This window comes from Neoarius graeffei, chromosome 5 (genome assembly GCF_027579695.1).
Source record: "Neoarius graeffei isolate fNeoGra1 chromosome 5, fNeoGra1.pri, whole genome shotgun sequence".
Lineage (NCBI taxonomy): Eukaryota > Metazoa > Chordata > Actinopteri > Siluriformes > Ariidae > Neoarius > Neoarius graeffei.
This window is the reverse complement of record NC_083573.1, coordinates 55,864,803-55,891,736: the sequence shown is the minus strand read 5'-3', so window position 1 is coordinate 55,891,736 and position 26,934 is coordinate 55,864,803. Positions and strand designations below refer to the sequence as shown.

The 26,934-nt window shown below is 39.9% G+C and overlaps 1 protein-coding gene across 1 annotated transcript; it reads left to right on the top strand.

Moving 5' to 3' along the window:
* The first annotated feature begins 7,248 nt into the window (after positions 1-7,248).
* cnn3a (calponin 3, acidic a) lies at positions 7,249-17,691 on the top strand. The gene is made up of 7 exons (XM_060922104.1): positions 7,249-7,607; positions 14,881-15,002; positions 15,330-15,396; positions 15,621-15,758; positions 15,898-16,014; positions 16,130-16,276; positions 16,607-17,691. Exons 1-7 carry the CDS (start codon positions 7,551-7,553, stop codon positions 16,946-16,948), a joined length of 990 nt encoding a protein of 329 aa, XP_060778087.1. The 5' UTR covers positions 7,249-7,550; the 3' UTR covers positions 16,949-17,691.
* The last annotated feature ends 9,243 nt before the right edge of the window (positions 17,692-26,934 follow it).

The window sequence follows — 26,934 nt, the reverse complement described above, 5'->3', positions numbered from 1 at the left end:
GAATGATAATACACAAAAACCTTTATTTCACTTGTGGGTTAATGGTTGGCTGAAGCCATTTATTGTCAAGAAAATGTTAACTCTTTTTAAACCATTATGACAACAAAAAAACTACACAAATGACCCTGATCAAAAGTTTACATACCCCAATTCTTAATACTGTGTATTTCACCCTTTAACATCAATAACAGCTTGAAGTCTTTTGTGATAGTTGTCAATGAGTCTCTTTATCTTTTCAGATGGTAAAGCTGCCCATTCTTCTTGGCAAAAAGCCTCCAGTTCCTGTAAAGTCTGGGGCTGTCTTGCATGGACTGCACGTTTGAGGTCTCCCCAGAGTGGCTCAATAATGTTGAGGTCAGGAGACTGAGATGGCCACTCTAAGACCTTCACTTTATGCTGTTGTAGCCACTGACAAGTTGATTTGGCCTTGTGTTTTGGATCATTGTCGTGCTGGAATGTCCAAGTTCGTCCTATGCGTAGCTTCCGGGCTGAGGCGTGTAGATTTTCCTCCAGTATTTTTTGATAAGTGACTGCATTCATCCTGCCATCAACTCTTACCAAATTTCCAGTGCCTTTGTAGTTCACACATCCCCAAAACATCAGAGATCCACCACCATGTTTCACTGTGGGAATGGTGTACTTTTCATCACAGGCCTTGTTGATTCCTCGCCAGATGTAGCGTTTAGTGTTGTGCCCAAAAAGTTCAATTTTGGTCTCATCACTCCACACAACTTTTTGCCAGAAGGTTTGGGGTGTGTCTCTGTGCAGTCTGGCATATCGTAGACGGGCTTCTTTGTGGCATTTGCGTAGAAGGTGCTTTCTTCTGGTAACTCTCCCATGCAGCCCATTTCTTCTCAAGAGTCTCCTAATTGTACTCTTTGAAACATCCACATCAACTTGTTTCAGAGAATCTCGAAGTTCACCAGATGTTATTTGGGGCTGCTTCTTTACATCACGCACAATTCTTCTAGCAGTGGTGGGTGAAATTTTTCTTGGTCTACCTGAACGGGCTTTGGTGTCTACAGAGCCCCTGACTTTCCACTTCTTGATTATTGTTTGAACAGTGCTGACTGACATTTTTAATCGCTTTGATATTTTCTTATATCCCTTCCCTGATTTATAAAGTTCAACTACCTTTTCACGCACGTCCTTTGACAATTCCTTTGATTTTCCCATGGCTCAATCTCAAAGATGACGCGCAGCACTGGATGAGGGATAAAAGGTTCTCTCAAAAGTCCAGCAATTTATTGACTTTTTTATTTTCACCCACTAATTAGAAGAAAACAGATCACAGGTGAAGGTAGTTGCCTTTAATTGCCTTTCAGTCCTGTTTGTCAAATTGTGTACAGGTTTTCAGGCCAATTCACAGGGGTATGTAAACTTTTGATCAGGGTCATTTAGGTAGTTTTTGTTGTTTTCATGGTTTTCAAAGAGTAAACGCAGTAATGAATGCAATAAATAGCTTCAGCCAACCATTAACCACAAGTGAAATAAAGGTTTTTGTGTATTATCATTCAATTTCTCTTAGAAATAGGCAAGAAACGAAACATTCTGTTGGGGTATGTAAACTTTTGCCCACCACTGTAAGTAGCATTTCAGAGGTCAGCCATATGAACCTTATTACGGGTTCTATAATCCAGCACAGGTTTCAACCATGTTGTCAGATCATCTAAAAGCAGATATGAAAAGTTCTGCACAAATTTGAGATGGGATTAGAAGGTAAGGACACTCTTGCGAAATGCAGAGAAGTGATGTGTATTGAGTGCTGCTGTCTGACTTACTGGTCCGACAGCAGGGCGACTGTCATTATTGGCAGCTGGCTACAGTGACTGAATTAATCACAGCAGCATGAGCAGGCGGATACTCGTGGACAAGCTCCAGCGCCCACAACAGTGATCTAACTCAGACTTGTCTAGATTCTAGATGAGACAGAGTAAGCACTGATAATGTCTATGTATTATTTTGCAACTATTATCCCCGGAGAGATACTTTTACATACTTTGTCAGTGTACTGGTAGAAACAAATGGCTTGGGGCACCTGGGTTAATTGTTGAACACAGCCATTTATTTATTATAGCTCAGAAAATTAGGATCTTAGTTCTATGCTAAAACTGTTCACTAAAGTTTATTTAAAAAAAAAAAATTTTACTAGACTTTTTTTTGCCACTTTTATATCCTTCACTCCAATCACTGTGCTGTTTGAGATGTGCCATGTTGCAAACTCCACTGACGCAATGACGACAACACAAATTAAATTTTCCAGCAGTCATTTCAACTCTGTCAGTGTTTAATAGAAAGTGGTAAATCCAGATCTTTTAAAAGTAAAGGAAATTAAAATAGCACACTAGACTCAAAAAGTAAGGTTATCGAAAAACACAAAAATATAACATGCAATGAGAGATACCTAAAAGTGACTGACTTCCATCAACTATTTATCTGCTGATTTGAATGTACAGTATTCAAGGTCTTAGGCACCTCTTTAATATTATATAAATTTTTAAATAGTTATTAGTGGATTAGTGTGTCTGGATTGTTTTCCAAAAGACTAATGTTAGAGAACGTTTTGCATGTCATTCATGAAAAGTGATGGGTCATCGGTGTAGATAACTTTTGCCTTCACTATCAGAAGATTCCACAGGATGCTTGAAACAACTTTGCAGCATAACTGTGTACCTAAAAGCATTGATGTAACTTCTGAGTAAAGGGTGGTAACACACAACACACATCCTCATTGATGTTTTTTTTAATTTGAAAATGCTTTGTCTCATTATTTTTGAAGGTATCTTCACTTTAGACCGTTTCTTTACATGCTACTATCATGTTTTTACAGTGCTGTATGTATGTTTGCTATTACATTTATATTTTTATTTTGAAACTTGACAATTCCAGTCTGCACTGGTACTTCTTTGCCCTTCTCATGATGTTCAGAGGTTATCCATTTTTATTTTTAACAAAGGGATATTGTGTCTGCAACCTCATATTTGACCAAAGACAACAACAACAACAACAGAGGTCCTGGACACAGTTTTTTAAAAGTTGTTTTTGGTTGTTGTTTTTTTTTTTCTCTCCAAGGATGACTGTTTATTTAATTCCATTCTTTAAGGAGCATCAGTAGAACAAATGTGGGGAAAATGCTATTCTTTAAATTTTTTTTAAGTAAATGGGTTCAACAACTGTTTGAGTGGACATTTTTGAATCCTTGTATGTAATGCTTATGCAATTGTATTTGCTCATTCTTTCAAAGGGTGCCGATAATTCTGGGAGTTGACAGTATGTTTGAGTAAGTATAAAAGCGAAAGATTATACTAAATACAGCTCCAATTCCAAAAAAGTTGGGACACTGTGTAAACTGTAAATTAAAACAGAATGCGATAATTTGCAAATCATGGAAACCCTATATTTCATTGAAAATGGTACAAAGACAACATATTAAACGTTGGAACTAAGAAATTTTCTTTTTTGAAAACCATATGCTCATTTTGAATTTGACGTTAGCAACGTGTTTCAAAAAAGTTGGGACGGGGCATGTTTACCACTGTGTTGCATCACCTCTACTTTTAACAACACTCTGTAAATGTTTGGGAACTCAGGAGACCAGTTGCTGTAGTTTTAAAAGAGAAATGCTGTCCCATTCTTGCCTGATGTACAATTTCAGTTGCTCAACAGTTGGGGGTCTCCTTTGTCATATTTTACACTTCATAATGCACCAAAAGTTTTAAATGGGAGACAAGTCTGGATTGCAGGCAGGCCAGTTTAGCACCCAGACTCTTTTACTACAGAGACATGCAGTTTTAATATGTGCAGAAAGCAGTTTGGCATTGTCTTGCTGAAAGAAAGAAGGCCTTCCGTGAAAAAGATCGTGTCTGGATGGCAGCATATTGCTCTGAAATGTGTATATGTCATTCAGCATTAATGATGCCTTCCCAGATGTACAAGCTACCCATGTCATGCGTACTAATGCACCTTCATACCATCACAGATGCTGGTTTTTGAACTGTGTACTGATGACAAGCCAGATGGTCCCTCTCCTCTTTAGCCTGGAAGATGCGGTGTCCATGAATTCTAAAAAGAATTTCTACTTTTGATTCGTCAGACCTCGGGATAATTTTCCACTTTGCCTCAGTCCATCGTAAAAGAGTTTGGGCCCAGAGAAAGTGGCGGTGTTTCTGGATATTGTTTATATCTGGTTTTAACTTGCATTTATGGATGCAGTATTGAACTGTTTTCATAGACGATGGTTTTCTAAAGTGTTCCTGAGCCCATACAGTGATTTCCACTATAGATACACGTCTGCTTTTAATGCCGTGTCACCGGAGGGCCTGAAGATCACAGGCATCCAGTGCCAGTTTTCAGCCTTGTCTCTTGCATACAGAGATTTCTCCAGATTCTCTGCATCTTTTAATGATATTCAGGGGTTAAATTGGGCCGGGGCTGAGCCCCGGCACATAAGCTCGGAGCGGATAGCATATGATCACGCACACATCAAAAGCAACAAACCCTTTTCACGATTTTCAGTTCTGAATAATTAAATATCGTTTTATTAATCAATAAACCCATGACTTTTATGAGATAGATCATAGTTTTCCTGATAACAAGACGACCTGTCAAAGCTATTTAGAACAGAACTTGCGATCAGAGATTCTGGTTTCTGGAACACTGCGTGGGTTGCCAATTCCGCTTTTTATAAGCGACTTTGGGGTTTCTTTTTTGTGAGCTCGCTTTAAAAAAAAAAATCAGAAGTCGTGGTTTGCGGGTTTTTGGGCTTGTGTTTCAGCGTTGTGACTTGTTTATAATTTTCTCCGTACACCGTCTCCCCTTTTACCTGCATACGATCCTAATCCATCAGAGGTGCTTGAACGAACTGTCTGTGCATTTGGCGAGTTCAATTTCCATAGTCCCCAGTTATCGACAGAAATTAGCCAGGGGGAAGGGGGAGATGTCAGTTAAAGTTAGCTACTGAGATTGACCAAAAGTTGAGCCTAACGTTGCCTCAAGTTAGCTACCTTTGGCAAACATAAACAAAACACTCGTCTTGTGCTCTAGCCTTAATTAACTGTCGATACAGTCAATTTCACTTTTATACAAGAAGGTTAATAAATTGTTTTGTTGTCTTGGATTTTTAGAGGTCAGCAGCTAAAGGTTAAAAATGAGGAAAGCAAAGAGGAGGAAGCTTACAGATTTCTTCAAAAGGTGGGCAGATTATCATATTTTTTATTATTAAAAACAAAATATCAAATAATACTGAAGAGGGGAAAAATAATACTGATCTAAATATGTTGTGTTTTTATTTTTAGACAGTATGTGTTTAGCAAAACACATACTGTCTAAAAATAAAAACACAACATATTTAAAAGCCCAACTTTTCTGAAAGATGTTGCTGACAAAAATGAGTATATATTTTTTAAAAATAAATAAATGAAATTTCTCAGTTTCAACATTTTATATGTTGTCTTTGTATTATTTTCAATGAAATACAGGGTTTCCATGATTTGCAAATCTTCAGATTGTTTTCATTTGTTTTATACAGTGTCCCAACATTTTTGGAACTGGAGCATAGTTTTCTTAACAGTGTAGCTACTTCTTGAAGTTACCCTTTTTTGCTTTACAAGCTGTCCTGACTTAATTTCATTCTCATCTCATTATCTCCAGCCGCTTTATCCTTCTACAGGGTCGCAGGCAAGCTGGAGCCTATCCCAGCTGACCACGGGCGAAGGGCGGGGCACACCCTGGACAAGTCGCCAGGTCATCACAGGGCTGACACATAGACACAGACAACCATTCACACTCACATTCACACCTACGGTCAATTTAGAGTCACCAGTTAACCTAACCTGCATGTCTTTGGACTGTGGGGGAAACCGGAGCACCCGGAGGAAACCCACGCGGACACGGGGAGAACATGCAAACTCCACACAGAAAGGCCCTCGCCAGCCCCGGGGCTCGAACCCAGGACCTTCTTGCTGTGAGGCGACAGCGCTAACCACTACACCACCATGTGGCCCTGACTTAATTTGATATTTGTAATTATAAAATACTGTATTATAATATACAGGTTTACAATTAAATGAGGGGGAACCCTAAATAGTTGCATCTTGTTTGAGATTGTTTTTTTTTTCTTTCTTTCTTCCGTGAAATATTTTATAAAGTAGTTAATCCAGTGCTCTGGGCCTCTCAGGAGCTGCTGCCAGCATCGCAGCTGTGAGGGTGGGCGGGGTTGCGTATGTAAATCAGTCACTTGTGATTGGCTGAGAGAAATCTATCAGTCATCTTGCGACATTTTTTTTCCTCCCCCAAAAAACCCAGCACCTCCTGGATCGAGAGTAAAGATGGGATTTATGGCTCTTTGATGGGATCCGCATCTTTGTGATCCGTTCTTTGAAAAGAGCCGTTCAAAAGTCTGGCTCATTTGGCTCTTTTTAAATATTTATTCAGTTTTAAGAAGACAGCGTCTAAAGAAGCCAGATCCCTCTGCTTAGACAGTGACATCAATATTTCTGGACATACCTTTTATATAAAGCAACCTAGACTTACATTATTGTAACCCCTAAATGCTCATAAATAACCATTAAAAAACAATGAGGGCTTCAATGAATGTCCATGCAGAACGGCTTTTCTGTAAAAAAAAAAAAGAACCCACTCAAGAACATAGTTATCAAGAACGCAAGAATATTTTATAGAAAAACACTTGTTTTACAAAAATATTTAAGTCTGAGATATAAAATAGATACAACTACAATAAATATAACACGAACTAGTTATCACACAAGAACATTTTAATAGAAAAAACAAACTTTCTATATTAAAAATATTGAAATTGTAACAAAAATAGATACAACTAAACATGTCAGATAAAGTTATAACAAGAACACAAGATTATTTTAATAGGAAAAAAACTATTAATGCAAAAAATATTAGAAAAATAGATACAACTAGACAAACAGATAAATAAATAAAATACACAAAAATAGAACAAACAAAATGACGATAGAATAAATTAAATGAACGTCCGTGCAAAGTAGTTTTCCCACAATATTATCATTAATATCACACAACAACATTATAAACTATATACAAAACAATTTGAACTATTAGGCAAACAGATAAAACTTGAATAAATAAAAGGCAAATGCTGTTTAGCCTACTTCTTGGGCAAATTTGCATTAAGGAACACAAGTTCTTTCCCTGACTCAGTGAAGGGAGGAGGAGTAAAGGAGGAGCTTTTTCATCTGAAACACAGTTCAGAAAAAGAACGACAGAAAGAACGGCTTCCCCAGCTCGAGACTCGGTTCTCATCGTTCATGCCTAGGAGCCATTCAAAAGAATCGGTTCGTTCGAGAACGTCACAACACTAATCGAGAGTTTTCCGAGTGAGCTCAGTCACACCGCTGCCGTCCTGAAAGGAGCCCAAACTCGGGCGGAGTTTATGACTTTTGTGGAGCGCTGAATTACACCGTCTGAGATCAAGTGAAACACACGCACTTGCTACTTTTTCTTTCTTTCTGTTTGCGCCAGATTTCAGTGGCATAAAGACATTTTAAAGCAGAGAAAACATGACTCAGTTCAACAAGGGACCAGCCTACGGATTATCTGCAGAAGTTAAAAGCAAGGTAGGCCTAAAGCCCCTTTCTCTCTGTCGCTCATGGGGAGGGTTTAAAGGGACCCACAGGGGTGCTGCAGAGAAAAATAGACTATAAATGTTGGGGGGAAAGATGGTTTCAGTGCAGTAAATGTGCAGCTCATCCGGCTTTTACTAAAAGACTATATTATTATTATTATTATTATTATTATAAATCAGTATGGTGAATATAAAAGTGAACCAATCCTGTTCTGTGGGTTTGTTTGTTTGTTTGTTTGTTTGTTTTTTCTCCCCTTCTGGCCAAAACCTAAAACAGGATTAAAAGTAACAAATGATAACTTAATTAAGTACCTTTTCATCTAATCAGTTTTAAGCATTATGTGTCTATTTTCCGCTTCTTCGAGCTGAGAAAGTTATTCCAGCCTACTGAAGTTTGAAATCAGCTTTTCACAGCCAGACCTCAGCACTTCTTTTTTTTTTTTTTTAATAACCTTGTTAAAACCGGTTTTCTTGACTTATTGAAGCTAGATCTACTTTCAGAGACAAGTTAGCTGTTCTGAAAATATTCTGTGCCTTTCTATAAGCGCTTTTATTTTCAGCTCCTGCCTTAAAATGTGCGCCACTCTGGGTTTTTTTTTTAAGTGCGGATGAATGAAATCAGACGCAAAGCCAAGTCCATTGTATCCTATTGTCCTCCTCTGTGGGCGGAGCTTCAGCCTCTTCACTCTTCAGACATTAATAATAACTGGACATGTTTGGACTCTACTCGCGTTCATTATTCACTTTCTTCACCACATGGGTCATATCGTGTGTGTGTGTGTGTTTTTAAATATGTATTCATTGTTCTGTGCCTAAGAGATGAAGAGTCTGAAATGTAATAAATGAAATGTTGCCTTATAAATGAAGTTTGTATAGGATTTCAGTCCAAACAGGGTGGGAAAACATCCAAGTGTCTAAGCAGGCAGGATGTTGAATGAGACAGCGGAAATGCAGCTTCCATTCTTTCGTAGATGACGTCACCATTTAAACAAGGGCTTTGGGAATAAATAATGGGTTGGAGGTTATATTAATGTATTATTCCACTTGCTTTGGGAGTCTTTCTAAACCTTGTTTCCTGAGCAGTTACTCTGATAGTGGTTTTGAAGCAAAGGTATTCTGCACATTTCTGAAATGTGCATTAGAATAAACTAGGATTGCACTCACATTTGTTGATTTGTCGCTCTTTGAACAACAACAAAAGTGTAGTCATTTTGGCTTATTGCAAATCTACGTTAGGAATTATCTGTAAATAATACTGTGTTTTGCACTTCTGGTTCGATACTAACTGGCTTTGTACCTGTACTCTTTCACAATGATGAAGTTGAATTGAATCTGAGCAGAGTGATTGCAAAGCTTTAACTCTTTCCCCCTTAAAGCAGTTGCTACAGCCACTATGTATGTGTTTATGTATATACTGTTCACCCTTAGAACATATTTACAAGAAAAAAAGTCTAAAGACAAGGTTTTGTTCATATCATTTTTCTCCTTCATTATGTTGAAACGATCATGGCGTATCATGCATTTCTGAAAAGGGGGCATGACACCGAATACAAAAATCACTGTTATGTTTCAACATTCACCAACTCACAGGTAGTGTCTGAAAGGTGAGTAATACCTGTGTGAAAACCAATCTTCACATTTAACATGAATTCTTCATGTAAAATGGTGTACAATAAATGATTACTGAAACTTTACAAAGATGCTTTATATAACGTTCAATTATCTTTTCAAAATTCATACATTTTATCATAAATATTCACCTGGGTTACCTGTTAAGGTTAAAATACGTATGTAGAGGCAAATTCAGTCTCGTCGAATGTCATTATGGGATATATACGGGGTCGTCATTAAGGGGTAACAATTAGCTTTAATATGTATGTTCTGGGGGCGGCACGGTGGTGTAGTGGTTAGTGCTGTCGCCTCACAGCAAGAAGGTCCGGGTTCGAGCCCCATGGCCGGCGAGGGCCTTTCTGTGTGGAGTTTGCATGTTCTCCCCGTGTCCGCGTGGGTTTCCTCCGGGTGCTCCAGTTTCCCCCACAGTCCAAAGACATGCAGGTTAGGTTAACTGGTGACTCTAAATTGAGCGTAGGTGTGAATGTGAGTGTGAATGGTTGTCTGTGTCTATGTGTCAGCCCTGTGATGACCTGGCGACTTGTTCAGGGTGTACCCCGCCTTTCGCCCGTAGTCAGCTGGGATAGGCTCCAGCTTGCCTGTGACCCTGTAGAACAGGATAAAGCGGCTAGAGATAATGAGATGAGATGTATGTTCTGATAATCTGTGTAAACTCAAGCTGTTGCTCCACTGGTCGTCTTCCAGGGTTTGTCTGAACCATATGGTCCAATTTCTTCTGCAAAGCCTTCGTGTACATAATGAACAGAAGTCCATTGCTTTTGTTTAATATTTTTGGTGTGCAGCACAACTATAATAAGTCGGCTCACGGTACAACCAACACAGTTGTTAATTCTTTCATGGCGGAGAAGAAAGTAAACATAGTAATTATGTATTTAATTGCATAGTCTTTTATAAAGCCTCAAAGCTATAAGCTAGAGTTATAATTGGGATTGCTTTAATGTTTTTTTTTTTTAATTAATATACGTCATCTGCAGAAATCAGGAGGACTTGGAAACAGCATTTGCCTTTTTTGTGTTTTTGTTTTGATTTTTAAACAACTTGTACTAGTTGTGTGTGTGTGTATATATATATATATATATATATATATATATATATATATATATATATATATATATATAAATAAATAAAATATGCACGCTAGGTGGGTTACGAGGTTTCAGTATCCATGAGAGTGTAGAATTTTGTTTCAGGCTGTTCGTTATGGGTCAGACTTGCTGGTCCTGTTTCTCTAGTTCACGGTGTTGCTTTCTTGAAAACAGCTGTTTGCATGCTCTTTTGTGAATCTTCAATATCCAAGATTTTTTTTAAATAAATCAATCTTTTAGTTGTTCCAATCTAGTAGTTATCATTGCTGCAGTTGTCTGACCACTTTAAAAAAAAAAAAAAAAACTAATTATTCCAATTTCAAGGTTGAGTTGAGATGGGTAAATGGAAAATGTTTTCAGGCTGATCATCAGCCATCCCTGGTTACACAATGTACTCAAGTTTCACCTATTTGCAGGCTTTTTGCCTATAATCTATGTGCCATTCATCAGTTTATTCAACAACATAGAGCTGGCTTGATGAGTTTAAGCAGGGGTGATGTTAATACTTTGGATAGTCATCCTTGTTTCTTAATGATGAAATTTGTATACAAAGGCTTATCTTTTAGCCCTGAGATAAAGATTGAGTGAGTGGTTTAAGGCAGATACGTCAGTGGGGCTCCATTTAGTAGAACAATGCATTGTCACTGTCTGAAATGTATCCAAGAAAAAAAAAAAAGTGGAACTGTAGTCCAACTAGTCTTGTAATCATTTCTCAGGGTTGTAATATTGTTTCTGTAGAAGTATATCCTGAGTATCGGTATTTGGCTGATGCTAGTCGGAAGCACTGGATCCAGATCAGATATTTTACATTCCAGTTCACGGTCATATTTTATTCTGTAAACATGTTCTGTTAAGTGACGTATGTAAACACAAGGCATGATTAGTAAAGGTATGCTACCATCATGCCCCTGATGTTTCTCATAACTTGCCAGCAGCTTTGATAGCAGTGTCATAGTGAATGCAATAAGCTGGATGGCTGCATCCCTGTAGTAATATTTTAATTACAAAAAGATTTAGCTGTCCTTTTACACATCCAGTATATCTCCAGGGGTGCAGTTTGTATCTAAACTAGTTTGGCGGAGGTTTGAAACACTTTGGCCTGGGAAACAGTCTCCGTGTAGTATATTCGTATGGCATGCCAAAGCAGCTCCCTTTTAGAGTGTCCCCTGTGATTCTCATGAGGCTGTAGAACAGGGCACGCTGGACAAATGCCAGGGAAGAGTGAATGGCTCTGTGATCATAGTTGTGGAAGGAATGAAGATGCTGGACTTGAGTGGGGATGATCAAGTTGAAGGAAAAACCTGGGAGTGGTTTTGATGTAACAAAATCCAGGTTAAGTTCATGGCTCTGGGGCCATTTCTCCACAATGCTACATTCCAGAGAGAGGTTTAACATAACCAATCACCGTGCATGGGGATAGAGAGGCTGTGCGGTCTGACGACTTGCTGCATTCCCTGTAATATGCTGACCAGCAAAATTTTCCTGGATTGGTTCAGGCTGTGTAAAAGGCTGCAGCTGTTAACCCTGTATTGCCATTTTGGGTAGGACAGGAAAGTCCATTTCCTGAGGCCATTGTTGTCCTGTTTTTGTCTTCAATATCCTGAGCAAAGGGTTTAAAAGTAAGGGTTTTTTACAAAATTATCTGAAGTGTTTAGTTTTGTAATGTTGCTTTTATCCTCTAATCTACCTGCTCAAGACTTGATGGTTCAGCCACTGTTTTAGATCCTCTGGATTTGCTGCTATAAAGCTTTTATGAAGTACACTTTTATTACTCGTATGTTTAGGAAATGCATTTTACTTAAATTTCTGTGGTGTCTGGAGCAGCAGGGAAGTTATCAGTACATTGCGTGTGCATTTTTATTATCTCCCGCTGGCCGAAAGGGAAGGGAATTATGTCTTGGCGATGTCCATCTGTCCCAGGAAAGGGTTCTCACCTTCTGAAATGAACTCCTCTCTCAATTTTTGGAGGAATTTCATGAGACTTGGCAGAAGGCTTTGTTATAGGACGGGAATGCGCATATTGCAGTTTCGTTTACAATATATTGTAACAGGGGATATTGTGCTCCCGGAGCACTCTTGTTTTTTGCAAGACCTATTTAAGCAAGTGATAATACTGACTGAAGAGAGACTATACTCCTGCATGTTTGTCCATATGTTCATCCTGTTTTGCTTAGGAAGTGCTGAGAAGTGGGAATAGAAAGGCTGGGCCAAGATTCTGCCCTTGTCAAGCCTAAAAAAAGGCCTAAATGCTCCCCCTCTCTTCTGACTGATGCTACTGTTCCTGGTGGACAACTCTTGGGGAGAAACCAAAATAATTAGTTTTTCTTTTGTTTCAGACATGTAAAAGCTTTTTACCTTTACCTGACATGTTTCGACGGTGTAACTTCCGTCTTCATCAGAGGGTCACCCGGATGTTGGTGTGTGACGTGCCTTTATAATCAGCTGATGTTATGGAGGCGTGACCTCCCTGTCAATATTGACAGGTCGGTCATGCCTCCCGCTGTCAGTGTTGCCCCCTCAGGACGGCGCTCCAGGTGTGGGAGAGCATGAGCCCCCTCATCCCTGTTTATTGTTCTTGGGCTACGCTTTCTGATTTCTATTGACTCCTTGATCCAACGGTGGTATCTGTTGTTCTCTTGCTGTATGATATGGGCATTGTCCCAGTCCATTATATGATTTTCCCTTCTGCAGTGGTCCGTTATTGCTGATTTCAGGTTCCCTCTGATGAAGACGGAAGTTACACCGTCGAAACATGTCAGGTAAAGGTAAAAAGCTTTTACATGTCTGAAACAAAAGAAAAACTAATTATTTTGATTTAAGAAGAAGACATAATGAACGTAATATATTTATTTTTCTTGGGGAGAAAGTAGTGGAAAAAAATAAACTTGCCCTCCAGTCTTTATCTGTGCCAAAGACCACAGTATCTGTTGCCTTTCCCCCAGTTACCTACAAGTGGACTGTACCTGATTAGTTGAAATCCTGTTAAACTTTTATTAAAAAAAAAAAAGGTGGAGGTGTTTTGTGTATACTTGTTACTTTAAAGTCTCAGATATCATAAATGTTAGGTATTTTGTCTGTTATTACATGAGGAAAGCCCTCTTGCCTGTCCTGATATTGGACCGAGGGAGTGACTATGGCCTACAGTGCATTGTTCTTGGTGGCTGCTCTCACATTCCAGCCGAGAAGCTTTCGGAGGAGGCCAGTAGTTCACTGCACCCCATCCAACACTGAACTTCACTTTGCTGAAGAGAAATTAGCATTACAAAGTCCTGAGGGATTTTGTACATGGACATGGTGACCCACATGGTTTAGGCACATTTTGAGCATGTTTCTTTTGGATGCTTGTTTTGACATTTACTTGGTATTGCTGTCTTAGCCTCCATGTCCTGGCTCAATGTCAGCTAACAGTGGCAACAAGCTAATATCCACATTGGCTTGAATAATTTATGGTTAGGACCAACAATGGAAAATAACCTAAGGGAAATGAAGACCAGAGGTTTCTTTCATGGATCTCTTTTTGCTTTAAGAGCTAAATAGTCTTGAGACTTTGTGGCAGTTTTAAGCACTTCAGTACTAGAAGTATTTAGCAGTTCTAATTCCTGCACCTTGAATCCATTGCAGCTGGTATTAAAGTGGTGCATATTAGTAGGTACTCCTAGGAATACAACCATGAGGCCTGTCTGTGTGTAGCAAAGTTTGAGACTGGTGATGGCAGAAGGCCATCTGGATCGTTCTATACATAATTGAAGGCTTTGGTTTATCACATTTTGCCTGTGGGGAGTGCTATAGTCTGCTTTATGGTTTATTTGCTGGAATCTGCCTCAGTCTGTAATACTGCAACCTCCAGCAGTGTGAAAGACAGAACAGCTTCATCACTGTTGGATCCTGTGCACTGTTCTTTCAAAAGCCCACCAGATAAATATCATGCCATTGGTTTTCTTTGTGCTGACTATAATGTTAAGTAGGATTCCATATGCAACTGGGGTTGAAGTTGGTCTCGCATGTTATTTTATTTAACAGTAATGGACTGATTTAATGGTGCTTGAGCCTTGACCTTCCATCATGTGTTTGATCTGTTGGTTCACAACTAGTTTTGTTGACTCTGGAAGTTGGCATAGCATGCTATTTCATACATGCCATTTAGGGAATGTAGAAAAAGGGCCTGTGAGCCAAGTGTCCACACACTGATTCATGGTATTTTGGGTAACCATGTGTCTGTGATGAATCACATGACTGAAAGCTTACCCAGAAACAAAAATATAAGAGCATGTAAGCAACACAACCTGAATGGAGCTTATGGCAGGAACCTCAAAAAAAAAGTCAAATTCACTATGGAAAATAAAATTCCAGTATGTCTTGAGATGTTTCTTGAAGGCATCCGTGCCCTGATTAACTGCTCCATCTGGTCCTGATTGATGGTTGTGATTCGACAGGCTTGAACAGTCAGGCTGGAGAGTAAACATAATAAATCCCCTCTGGAGATTCCAAGCAGAATGCAGTACCACTCGTACTTTTCATTTTGAGTCATTTTTCTCTTTCACGTTTTAGATTGCACAGAAATATGACCTGCAAAAAGAAGAGGAGCTCCGTTTCTGGATCGAAGAGGTGACTGGCATGCCCATCGGAGACAACTTTCAGAAGGGCCTGAAAGATGGTGTCATTCTATGCGAGTAAGTTCATATAGTGCAGAATGCTGAAAGGTGTGTGATTAGATCAGATCTGATCTCTCTGCACGTGAAGTCATATCATTCCTCCAGGGAGCTGACATGGTGGCTATCTCCTTGTCAGCACTGTGTGATCTGTGTTTATGGTGTTACATGTAGAGAGTGCTGACTCGGTGTGCATGACTGATCGAACAGAATGGCCATTACTGCACTGCTCTTTGTCTTTAGAGTTACAGTAGACTTTTTAAATACATTTTTTTTCTTTGTTTCTTTATTTGAATGTTGTAAATTTTGCTTTGCTAAGATTAATCTTTTGTCCCTGTGTCATTTTAGGTTAATAAACAAGCTACAGCCAGGTTCCATAAAGAAAATCAACCACACACAATTGAACTGGCACAAGGTAGACTTACTGCTACTGCTGTTTTCCACCCACCTGAAACCCCTTTGTTGTGAAAACTATTCAGTATCCTGCAAAGCACAGATATAATACAAGGAATAACATTGTAATGGTCTTGCACAACACTAGTCTCCATAGTCCCTGTGTGATGTGGCAAGAGATTTTTGTTATTGTGTCCTAATGGGGTTAGTATAAAATGGCTGTCTTTGTCACGGTCTTTCCTGTAGCTGGAGAACCTTGGGAATTTCATCAAAGCCATCCTAACTTATGGCTTGAAGCCCAATGATATCTTTGAAGCCAATGACCTCTTTGAAAATGGGAACATGACTCAAGTCCAGACCACACTGCTTGCCCTTGCAAGTATGGTATGTTCTGATCCTGTCATGTAGTGTGAACATAATGGGGTTTATTTCTTATGAGTCAGTTTGTGTTGTGTTGATGCTTAATCCATGCAATATGAAATCATGTGTGATTTTTAAAGCTAATTATATTACCTTTCTGCAGGCAAAAACTAAAGGCCTTGATACTAAGGTTGACATTGGAGTGAAATACGCAGATAAACAGGAAAGGCATTTTGATGATGAGAAGATGAAGGCTGGCCAGTGTGTTATTGGACTTCAGGTTGGACATGCATCTTGTTTCAGATGCTTTTAATATCCGATTGCGATCAATTAATTATATTATTTTGCTACGTTGAAAAGAAGTGGCCAAATCAATTCTTGCCTCATGTTTTCAGATGGGGACTAACAAATGTGCAAGCCAGGCCGGCATGACTGCTTATGGCACACGGAGACATCTTTATGACCCAAAGACCCAAACAGACAAGCCTTATGACCAGACTACCATCAGCCTGCAAATGGGTACTAACAAAGGAGCTAGCCAGGTACACCCACTAAACAAGCTGGCACCATTTTACAGTTGTGTACGAGTAAAACTGTAGTTCTTGCACAATGGTACTGTGCTGTAAATGAATGAAACCAAAAATCTTAATGAACTTGTATTACAAAATACATCTGGATAGATGGATGCTTTATTGATCCTGAGGGAAATTGCAGAAACTTCAGGAGTTTGCCAGTTGGGATCATAGAGCATACTTTAGATCTGTAATGTCAGATGCCATATTCAACCATGTAAATAACTTTCTTTTTTTTTTTTAATGCGTTTGTATTTCTTATTTAAATGTGTTTTCCATGTCCTATTGTTGTCTCTCTAGGCTGGCATGTCTGCTCCAGGCACCAGAAGAGACATTTTTGATCAGAAGGTAGCTGTGCAACCTCTGGACAACTCTACGATCTCCCTGCAGATGGGCACCAACAAGGTGGCATCTCAGAAGGGCATGAGTGTGTATGGGTTGGGCAGGCAGGTCTACGACCCTAAATACTGTGCCCAATCCGCAGAGCCAATCATCCATGCCAATGGCAGCCAAGGCACAGGCACGAACGGCTCAGAGATCAGCGACAGTGACTATCAGGCAGAATATCAAGAGGAAGAGTACCAGGGAAGTTATCATGATGAATACAGTGGCCACTACAATGACCAGGGTATCGACTACTAGGGAGAGGTGCATCATTACTCAAAACAGTATTAATGCAATATATTCTCAACAGAGCAAGTCTTTTGCTATCATCACTAGTCTTTGTTTTGTATTAAGAGATGAGTGTTATTGCCTTGTGATCCCTGCTCCTACTCTAGATGACTTTTTAAGTTGGCCATATTTTACGGTGGGCCTATTTAAATATAAACAGTCAGATGCCTAAAACCTGCTTTAAGATTCAGACTTTTAACTGCTTTTTTTATGAAGAATGGAGAACTGTGAAGAAAATATTCCTTGTTTTCACCATGCAGAATTTGCTCAATGTTAATGGAGAGCCACTTTTTTTCTTTTTTTTTTTTTAATATACCCTGTGATTTCTTTGTTTATTAATTGACCGTTTGTGCATCTTGGAGTGAATCAGTCTGAATTAGCAATTAAGCCTCACCAGCCAATCTCTGCTCAATTGCAGCATAATAGGACTGAGGATGATCTTAAGCTGTGTCAAATAATGGGCAGAAAAAAATGAGCAAAAGCCTTTTAAGTCATTCCATTTGTCTTTTTACATCACTGGAAGTTGTAGTTTTTTCATATCTCAAATGTCAAGGCTTTAGTGCTTTTAAGAGTTGCTTCATTAGACTGGATAACCAAGAATTCTTTTAATTTCCTGCTTTTATCAAATAGTTTTATTTGTGCCGTAATCTTTAAATTGTTCTTATACATTCCACTTCCACTGTATTTATTGTCATTTTCTCATTTAAGCTGTTCCTCTGTCATACAGTTCTTTTTAATGAATAAATTGTATGTTATAAATCTTTTAATGTCTTGCTTCTTTGATAGAATCATAAATCTTCAGTTTTGAGGCTACCCTCAGAAAACTTCCAGAAGATTTTTGGAAGCGCTTCCATAAGCCAGTGGCCTGAGATTTCTGGAAACGGTTATATAATATCTGAGTGGAAAAGCAGGCTCCAAAGTTGAGAAACTCCTGCATAAAGGCCATTGGAAAGAAAATTGCATCTTGTGCTATACGTTGTACATGTGCCCCAGACCAGTAGGTTGGGGTTTAAAGTGAATTACTGAAAAGTTGACATTTTGGCTTGCATTTATTTATTTTGGGGTAAAACGGTAGTTTCTGTGCTGTGGTTCTTCACCATCACCCTTCAATCAAGAGTAATGTGCTCCAACTGCTGCGGATTACTCAACATATCCAAGTTGGTAAACGGGAACTGGGTTCAGCCAATATCCACATATTGATCTGAATCATTTTAACATATACTGAACGAGTGGGTTTAGATAAGCTTACCTGGTGCTCCCCCCCAAGTTATGTGTGCAGTGCATCAACAAGAAAACTATTGCTTATTTGGAATATGAAAAGAACTTGAAAAAGACATTTTGTAATATGACTGAAAAGGAACTACAAAGAAACCTTTGTTTAGAAAATTGTAGAAAAGTAGTCTACAGTACAATGTGTTCCTTGAACTTCGGTCACTGTATGAAATTCTTGTTCTTTTCAGTTCCATGTCTGTGTAAAACCATTTATTACCCCAGAATCTGATAGGCAGGTATTTTGCTTGCTATGTCCCGTTTGCAAAATTTCCCAGAATAAAGCCCCATGAGAGAAGCATCTGAATGACCAAATGAGAACTGGCCTTTATAAGAGCTATGGCATTCAGTGGAACACTACTGCCTTCTCCTTTCCCCCTTCACCCCACTGCAGAGAAATAATCAGTGCTTTGTGCTAGCTGTGGAATCCAGGACCAAAACGCAAGGCGCAATTATAGGGAAGGCCCCCCCAAAAAAGCCTGTTACCGCAGCAACCCCCAGGACAGAAACCTAACCAGTCCTGCGGCATAGCACATGACTGAAAGTATTCAATTCCAGGTTTCCTTCACTGCTTTGAGTGCAGCGAGCCAAAACCATGTTTAAACCTCAGCTATACTGAAGCCTGATGATTGATAGTATGTTTACAGAGTCACGTTCCAAAAGATTCTGCATCTGAGCAATGGTGGGGCTCTATCCTCATACTCTGGCAATTTTTTTTAGTGTTCTTCATGACTGAGAGAATGTCTCTTTCCACTGACAGCCATTCAAGTGGTTGTATTAAAAGTACAGCTATTAAATTCTATTGAACCTTGAGAGAAACTGGTTTGAAGTTATATTTCAGAAAAGACTAACTATTCCCTATCTGCATTTCACGTTTCTTGAATCAATCACTTCTTGCTGAAACATGATAAGAGCCCTTCAGCAGCCTCGCAGCATGTCATGAATCCAAAGACAATAGTGAGTGGGAGTGAACTGTGTCTGTGAAAACAATTTCAGGACTGCAGTCTGGACTTTATTAGCAGATTGCTTCTGCTCACTTTACCTTAGAATGTAACTCGCTTCACCGCAACTCGGGCTGAAAAGAAGGATTTGGAAGCTAAAAGGAGAGAAGAAAGAAGTAGAATACCACGAATGAGGACACATTCAGCTTTAGCCAGACATGCACAGAGGGGGGAGGGGGGATTTCCTGGAGCTGACGGGTTGCTGATCACAGTAAGATACAGCCCCCTTGCTGACCAGAGCTGGGCCTGATCCAAGGCCAGTTGAAATGCCTGGAGGGGTGTCTGTGTGTATCACAGACCGATTCTACAGGTCCTGACACAAAACGGATCGGACTCCTGCTCAAATATCGTTATAGTCTCAGCCTTCTTTTGTTTCCACTTTCCCCAATCAGCAATAAAATTCCATTCATGCCTTTGGAAGTGGAACCACTTGCAGCAAGACTTTCTTAATCTTGAGAACTGCAGCACTAAGTGCATCATGATGTTTAAAATTCTTTAAATACTTCTTAAAATAGTTCTTACAATCTTAGCTTTTACAGTTTGAGCTCCTGTCATAGATTTCATTTTTCCTTTATCAGTGACGTTTTAATGTGCATGGATTTGGATGTAGTTGTAGATATAGTTCTTACAATTTATGAATATCTTTGACATCCAGGACCTCACTGGATTTGGGAAGACATTTTCCAGCAGGGGCGGCACGGTGGTGTAGTGGTTAGCGCTGTCGCCTCACAGCAAGAAGGTCTGGGTTCAAGCCCTGTGGCCGGCGAGGGCCTTTCTGTGTGGAGTTTGCATGTTCTCCCCGTGTCCGCGTGGGTTTCCTCCGGGTGCTCCGGTTTCCCCCACACTCCAAAGACATGCAGGTTAGGTTAACTGTTGTTGTTATCCTCCCCACGCCATGTGGCGTATCGGGCGGTGCCGATCTCCGTTTCCACAGCCCTCGGCCTCTTGCCTATTAGATAGCTAGGGTTACAGTGGGGGGCTAGTCCTCTGGTAACCACGAGAGTTTAACTCCCCACTCACATCTGTATTGCAGCGTGCCTTGCCAGATGGAAGAAGGCACACTGCAATACAGATGCAAGTGGGGAGTTAAACTCTCGTGGTTACCAGAGGACTAGCCCCCCACTGTAACCCTAGCTATGTAAGAGGCCGAGGGCTGTAGAAACGGAGATCAGCACCATCATTTTTATGATGGTCTTTGGTATGACCCGACTGTGAATAGAACTCACGATCTCCCGCTCGAGAGGCAGACACGCTACCACTAGGCCACTAGCCGGTATTAGGTTAGCTGGTGACTCTAAATTGACCGTAGGTGTGAATGTGAGTGTGAATGGTTGTCTGTGTCTATGTGTCAGCCCTGTGATGACCTGGCGACTTGTCCAGGGTGTACCCCGCCTTTTGCCCGTAGTCAGCTGGGATAGGCTCCAGCTTGCCTGCGACCCTGTAGAACAGGATAAAGTGGCTACAGATAATGAGATGAGATGAGATTTTCTAGCAGAACATTTAAATCTCATCTCATTATCTCTAGCCACTTTATCCTGTTCTACAGGGTCGCAGGCAAGCTGGAGCCTATCCCAGCTGACTACGGGCGAAAGGCGGGGTACACCCTGGACAAGTCGCCAGGTCAAACATTTAAATCCACAAATTAAAAAAAAAAAGTTTGAGACTGACCTAGACATCAAGGAAATAAAATACTACCTTTTCTGGTACAAGAACAGCTTTTAGGAGGCCATACAAAGGGATGTTAGATTGAATATACAGTAGCCAGTCTAGATCATTGTTATTTTTAGCTCTAGGTGGATATAAATAGCTCAAGTGTGAAGCAGCCCAAGTAATTTGACAAAACTGTACAGTAGCCCTTTTTTATTGTTAGCCAAGAGGCATGTCTGTGTTCTTTTATTGCTAATCATATATAGCTGAGTGCTGAGTGGAAGCCATTGATAAAACTGTTTTTGTATGAGATAGATTAAAATGGCGGGGTGGAGAAAAGATTTTTAAAAAAACCTCAGTGTTACTGATTCATTCATCACTTGTTATAAGGTTTTAAGGTATTCCTTGACCTTGGAACGAATGAATGAATGAATGTTTATTAACGTGTCTTGCGACCACTTTAAGTTGCCCAGCCCACATGGGCTTATGAGACACCGAAACAAACAAACAAAAAAAATTACATAAAATCAAATCAAATGAAACATAAGTAATTGATAAATCAAAATCCAACCAGAAATGATAATGATAGCAACACAGAAAGAGGGTATTACATAGGGTGGTGTTCAACACAAATAATATGACACAAAATCAACTCAATGTAAAGTAAACCAGTAGACATAACAGGAAAAGAGAAAAACCAAACCAAAACTACAAATAAAACAGGTCTATAATAAAATTCATTCTATTGAATCACTCGTACTGTTTTTTTTCCTCTTATGAATAAATGTAATATTTGCATTTTCTGGGCGGCACGGTGGTGTAGTGGTTAGCGCTGTCGCCTCACAGCAAGAAGGTCCTGGGTTCGAGCCCCGGGGCTGGCGAGGGCCTTTCTGTGTGGAGTTTGCATGTTCTCCCCATGTCTGCGTGGGTTTCCTCTGGGTGCTCCGGTTTCCCCCACAGTCCAAAGACATGCAGGTTAGGTTAACTGGTGACTCTAAATTGACCGTAGGTGTGAGTGTGAATGGTTGTCTATGTGTCAGCCCTGTGATGACCTGGCGACTTGTCCAGGGTGTACCCCGCCTTTTGCCCGTAGTCAGCTGGGATAGGCTCCAGCTTGCCTGCGACCCTGTAGAAGGATAAAGCGGCTAGAGATAATGAGATAATGAGATGAGGTTTGCATTTTCTCCAAGCCTTCTGTAAATATGACGCAATTTCAAACGCCCCCTCTGTAAATAACCAGTTAAGTTTAATTTCATCTCTTTCCCAGATAATATCAGGTCTCTTGCTGTACATTTTATCAAAAAGTGCTTGACGTAAATCGTCATAGAATGGGCAGTAGAATATAAAATGAGCCTCATTTTATATTTCATGTAGGTCACATAAACAGATTCTGTCCCCTTCTGGAATGGCATGGTATCGGCCCGTTTCAATACACAAAGGTAGTATCCCAGATCTAACCTGGGCACACAAAGACCTCTGGGACCTTGTAAGAGGTAAAGTAACATATTTTTCTTGGGAAAATGTATCTTTCATCAGCACATAAGATCTCAATTTCGGTTTCAGCCATAGTTCAGAGGACCAGTTTTGCTCATATTGAGAGAACAGTACCTCTTTGATGAGTCTAATATCGCCTCTGAGCATATTCAAGAAGACATATTCATGCTCTAAGTCACAAAATATTTTAAATAAATCGTTGCTCCAGGGACCTCTGTTACGCATGTCCCATCTGAGAACCTTCTTTGTAATCCTATCATCAGGCATACTCACTAGCCTATTCCAGAGTGCCACCATAGCCCCCTTCCACCTAACCTCACATGGTATCCAACCCATGTCACCATTTATAGCAGAGGTGGGTGCAAAACGGTGAACACCGAGGAAGCAGCAGATGGCCCTATTTTGAATAACAATGTCTGTGTCTATGTGTCGGCCCTGTGGTGACCTGGCGACTTGTCCAGGGTGTACCCCGCCTTTCGCCCGTAGTCAGCTGGGATAGGGTCCAGCTTGCCTGTGACCCTGTAGAACAGGATAAAGCGGCTAGAGATAATGAGATGAGATGAGATGAGATGAGATAATGAGATGAGGGAAGGCTTTTGTCGTAATTTTTAAAACCCCACACTCCTGTAGCATAATCCAATATAGGACAGACACATGCATCATAAAGTGCAGAGTACACTTGGTACCCTAGGTCCTTTAAAACTTTAACTTTGCCTAATATACCTCCTAAGGCCCTCCCTGCTGCATCGGCCAGTATAGTAGTACCGGGAGTAAAAGTTAGATGTTAATCTAAATGGAGACCCAGCTTTCATATACTCCAGCTTCACTTTTCCAAACATAAATTCATAAACACTTCGCTTAGTACCACGTTTTCTAAAGTGGATAATTTGTGTTTTTGTCTGATTGATCATCAGTCTCCATTGAAAACACCACTTTGTTACTATATTCAACATTTCCTGTAGCTGGTCTTCGGTCCCAGCTATTAGAACAATATCATCTGCATAAAGCAGTATGTTAAGTGTTATATCATCTAACCTAACTCCAAACCCAGATTCTTTCACTAGTTTTGCAAGGTCATTAACATACAATGCGAATAAAGTTGGTGACAATACATCACCCTGTTTAACTCCGGAAGGAGTGGGGAACCATTGTGTATTGTGTTCATTAAGTTGCGCACATGCCACCGGCGATTTATATAAAGTCATAAGCGCGTCATAGAACTTGCCATCAACCCCGGTGTCAATCAGTCTGTATGCCAAAAGATCTCTGTCTATCCAATCAAATGCCTTTTGAAAATCACCGTAACATGCAAAAGTTGATTTTCCCTCCTGAATTCTTGCTCTGATAACGGTAGAAATTATATATATGTGATCAATACAGGCTCTCACTTTGCGAAAACCATTCTGTTCATCTTCTATCAGATTTGAAGACTCAAGATAGTAATTTAATCTGTTATTGAGAATACTTGTGTAAAGTTTATATAATGTGCTCATCAGACTTATTCCCCTATAATTCATGGGGACTTTAGGGTCTTTCTTTGCTGATTTTGGGATGGGTTTAATTATTGATTTATACCAAACAGATGGTATAAGACCATTTTCGAAACATTTTTGCACTAGACTGTACAGAGATTGCAACAGATTTGGTGTTTTTAACATTTCATTAGAGATGTCATCCATCCCACATGCTTTCCCCTTCTGAGCAGAAATCAAGGCCTCCTCAACTTCAGTCAATGTAACTGGGGAGTTTAAAAACGAGTTTGATAAGTATGACGAATCTCTCATGTTCTTTTCAAGTTGATTTTTCAGTGTACAAATCTCCTGATAAAATTCTTCATCAAATTCAGTCTCTGTGCTGTTTCCTGCAAATAGGTCTGCAAAATCCCTTTCCCATCTTTCAAGTACCCTGTTTACATCCTGAGTCGGATCCCCATTCATTGACGGATTCATTCATCACTTGTTATAAGGTTTTAAGGTATTCCTTGACCTTGCCTTTTCCTTGTTGTTTTCCTACTATCTCCTGAAAGAATGTCAATAATTTTGTAGCCTGCTGTTCATCAGTCTTTGGCTGAGAGCAGATATGTGAACCATACCTCACCCACCTCTGTTAAAGTCCCTCTCACACCAGGGACCACACTGGTCTTCCCAGGCAGTCTTCTGTCCCAGTACTACCCAGCTCTTTGAGGTGCATGGGTGTGGCACAGATCTCCGTTTCTATAGCTCTCGGCCTCCTGCATATTATACAGCTAGGGTTACAGTGGCGGGCTAGTCCTCTGGTAACCGCGAGAGTTTGACTCCCTACTCACATCTGTACTGCAGCATGGCTTGGCAGATGGCAGTAGGTCCCATTTTTATGATGGTCTTTGGTATGACCTGACTTCAAGTAGAACTCGCGATCTCCCAGTCGAGAGGCGGACATGCTAACCACTAGGCCAGCTCGCGGTTGACCCATCTCAACTAAAAAGATAATATATTTTAAGTACCACCCATGACATTTGCCACTGTGCTCACTCAATCATCCATGAAAATGCACACTGAAAAATACTTTATTGAATGTTAGGTGTCTCCTTCTTTTGCTCCTACACTTGGGGGAAAAAAAGTCTATCTAGCACTCTGTCTCAGAAAAAAAATTCCAAGGGGAACCCATTCAGCATTGAAACAATCCTTGAGGAACTCATTTTTCTAAGAGTGCATAAGGTGGCAGTTGGGCTTTGGGTCATCATAATCCTACAAATCAGGATCCAAACATTTCAGAGCCATGGCTAATTAGCAGAATTTCAATCCATCCTCAAGTACATATAGCAGAGGAAAAATAATCACCACACAATATCATACAGGCATCCTTTCTCTGTCCAAATTTTACTTAATTTTCTTAGTCATTCACATCCAACCAAGCAAGTTGATTCATGGCCAAGCTGGTCTCATGGCAGAGAAGTGATAGGAAATGTATATTCTGCACACCATACTATAAAGTAGTGTTTGTAACCTGTGAATAATGAAGCTGCAGATGTTAAATCTTTCATTTTGGTAAAGGGAAGACTTCCTATTTAATCAACTATTACATTCTTTTCAAAGACATGGCCTTAGCCATAAATATTTCTTCAGTAAAAATTCAGCCATTGTATTTTAGTCATGAAATGTGTTTCAGTGGAACCCATTCATCAGGAACCTATGAATGATTTAATAAGGGTCCCATAAGTTGGTTTTGAAAAGTGTCGAACAAAATACTGCATGGAGGCAGTCTACTGATAAATCTAATCTGGTGGTGGTTCTGGTGCATTTGCAGGTACATTTGCTGTAAGTCAAATTTTGACCCAAATTTTGACTATAAAAAAGATTTCAAGCACTCAGTTCCTGTAAATGGTGTTAGCAACAACCAATAAATTGTGAGGAATTTTCAGAAATGTGTGCACAGGAAAATTAAGGTGGTCGCTCAGAAAGACAGCCATACACACATATATACTGTTTGTTTGTGTGTATGTACAGTACTGTGTAAAAGTCTTAGTTACAAGCAATGAAATGCTATAGAGCAAAGATGCCTTCAAAAATAATGAAATTAAATGTTTCTACATTTAAAAAAAATACCATAAAGATCAGTAAGCAGTAATGCATGAAAAAAAAATCAATGTTTGGTGTGACGACCCTTTGCTTAAAAAATATTAGTCTCAGGTACAATGAGTGCAGGAAATGAGCTGTAGGTTTTAATGAGGATCTTGCAGAATCAGCCACAGTTCTTCTGGACACTTTGGCTGTCACACTTGCTACTTAATTTTGCAGCAAAACCCAGCAGCCTTCATTATGTTTTAATCTGAAAAGTGGTCTGTAACATTTTATTTTGTGCTGGAAAACTAATGTTTGGAAATCTAGTGTTTTTGTACTGGTTCCCATAATGTAGAAGTCATAAATTAAAGTCTATAACAAAGTTTGTACAAAAAAACATAAGGTTCCTAAGACTTGTGAACATCCATCCATTATCCATAACCACTTATCCTGTGCAGGGTCGCAGGCAAGCTGGAGCCTATCCCAGCTGACCACGGGCGAAAGGCGGGGTACACCCTGGACAAGTCGCCAGGTCATCACAGGGCTGACACATAGACACAGACAACCATTCACACTCACATTCACACCTACGCTCAATTTAGAGTCACCAGTTAACCTAACCTGCATGTCTTTGGACTGTGGGGGAAACCGGAGCACCCGGAAGAAACCCACGCGGACACGGGGAGAACATGCAAACTCCACACAGAAAGGCCCTCGCCGGCCACGGGGCTCGAACCCAGGACCTTCTTGCTGTGAGGTGACAGTGCTAACCACTACACCACCATGTGGCCCAGACTTTTGAACAGCATGTGAGTGTGTGTGTATGAATGATACTTTAATTAATTAATTATTAAAACATCATTCATACACACAGTGTGTGTATGTGTATGAATGATTGATTAAAATTATCATTCATACACGCCATGTGTATTATTATTTATTAATTAAAAGACACGTCATGTGTTAAAGTAATGGTGGACTGTCATTTCTCTTTACTTAGTTGAGC

Bases quoted from the DNA above. Each gene is read 5' to 3' on its own strand.
- cnn3a (XM_060922104.1), top strand. From the start codon at position 7,551: ATGACTCAGTTCAACAAGGGACCAGCCTACGGATTATCTGCAGAAGTT. The intron at 15,397-15,620 runs GTAGACTTACTG...TCTTTCCTGTAG, and splicing joins CACAATTGAACTGGCACAAG to CTGGAGAACCTTGGGAATTT. The intron at 16,015-16,129 runs GTTGGACATGCA...TCATGTTTTCAG, and splicing joins AGTGTGTTATTGGACTTCAG to ATGGGGACTAACAAATGTGC.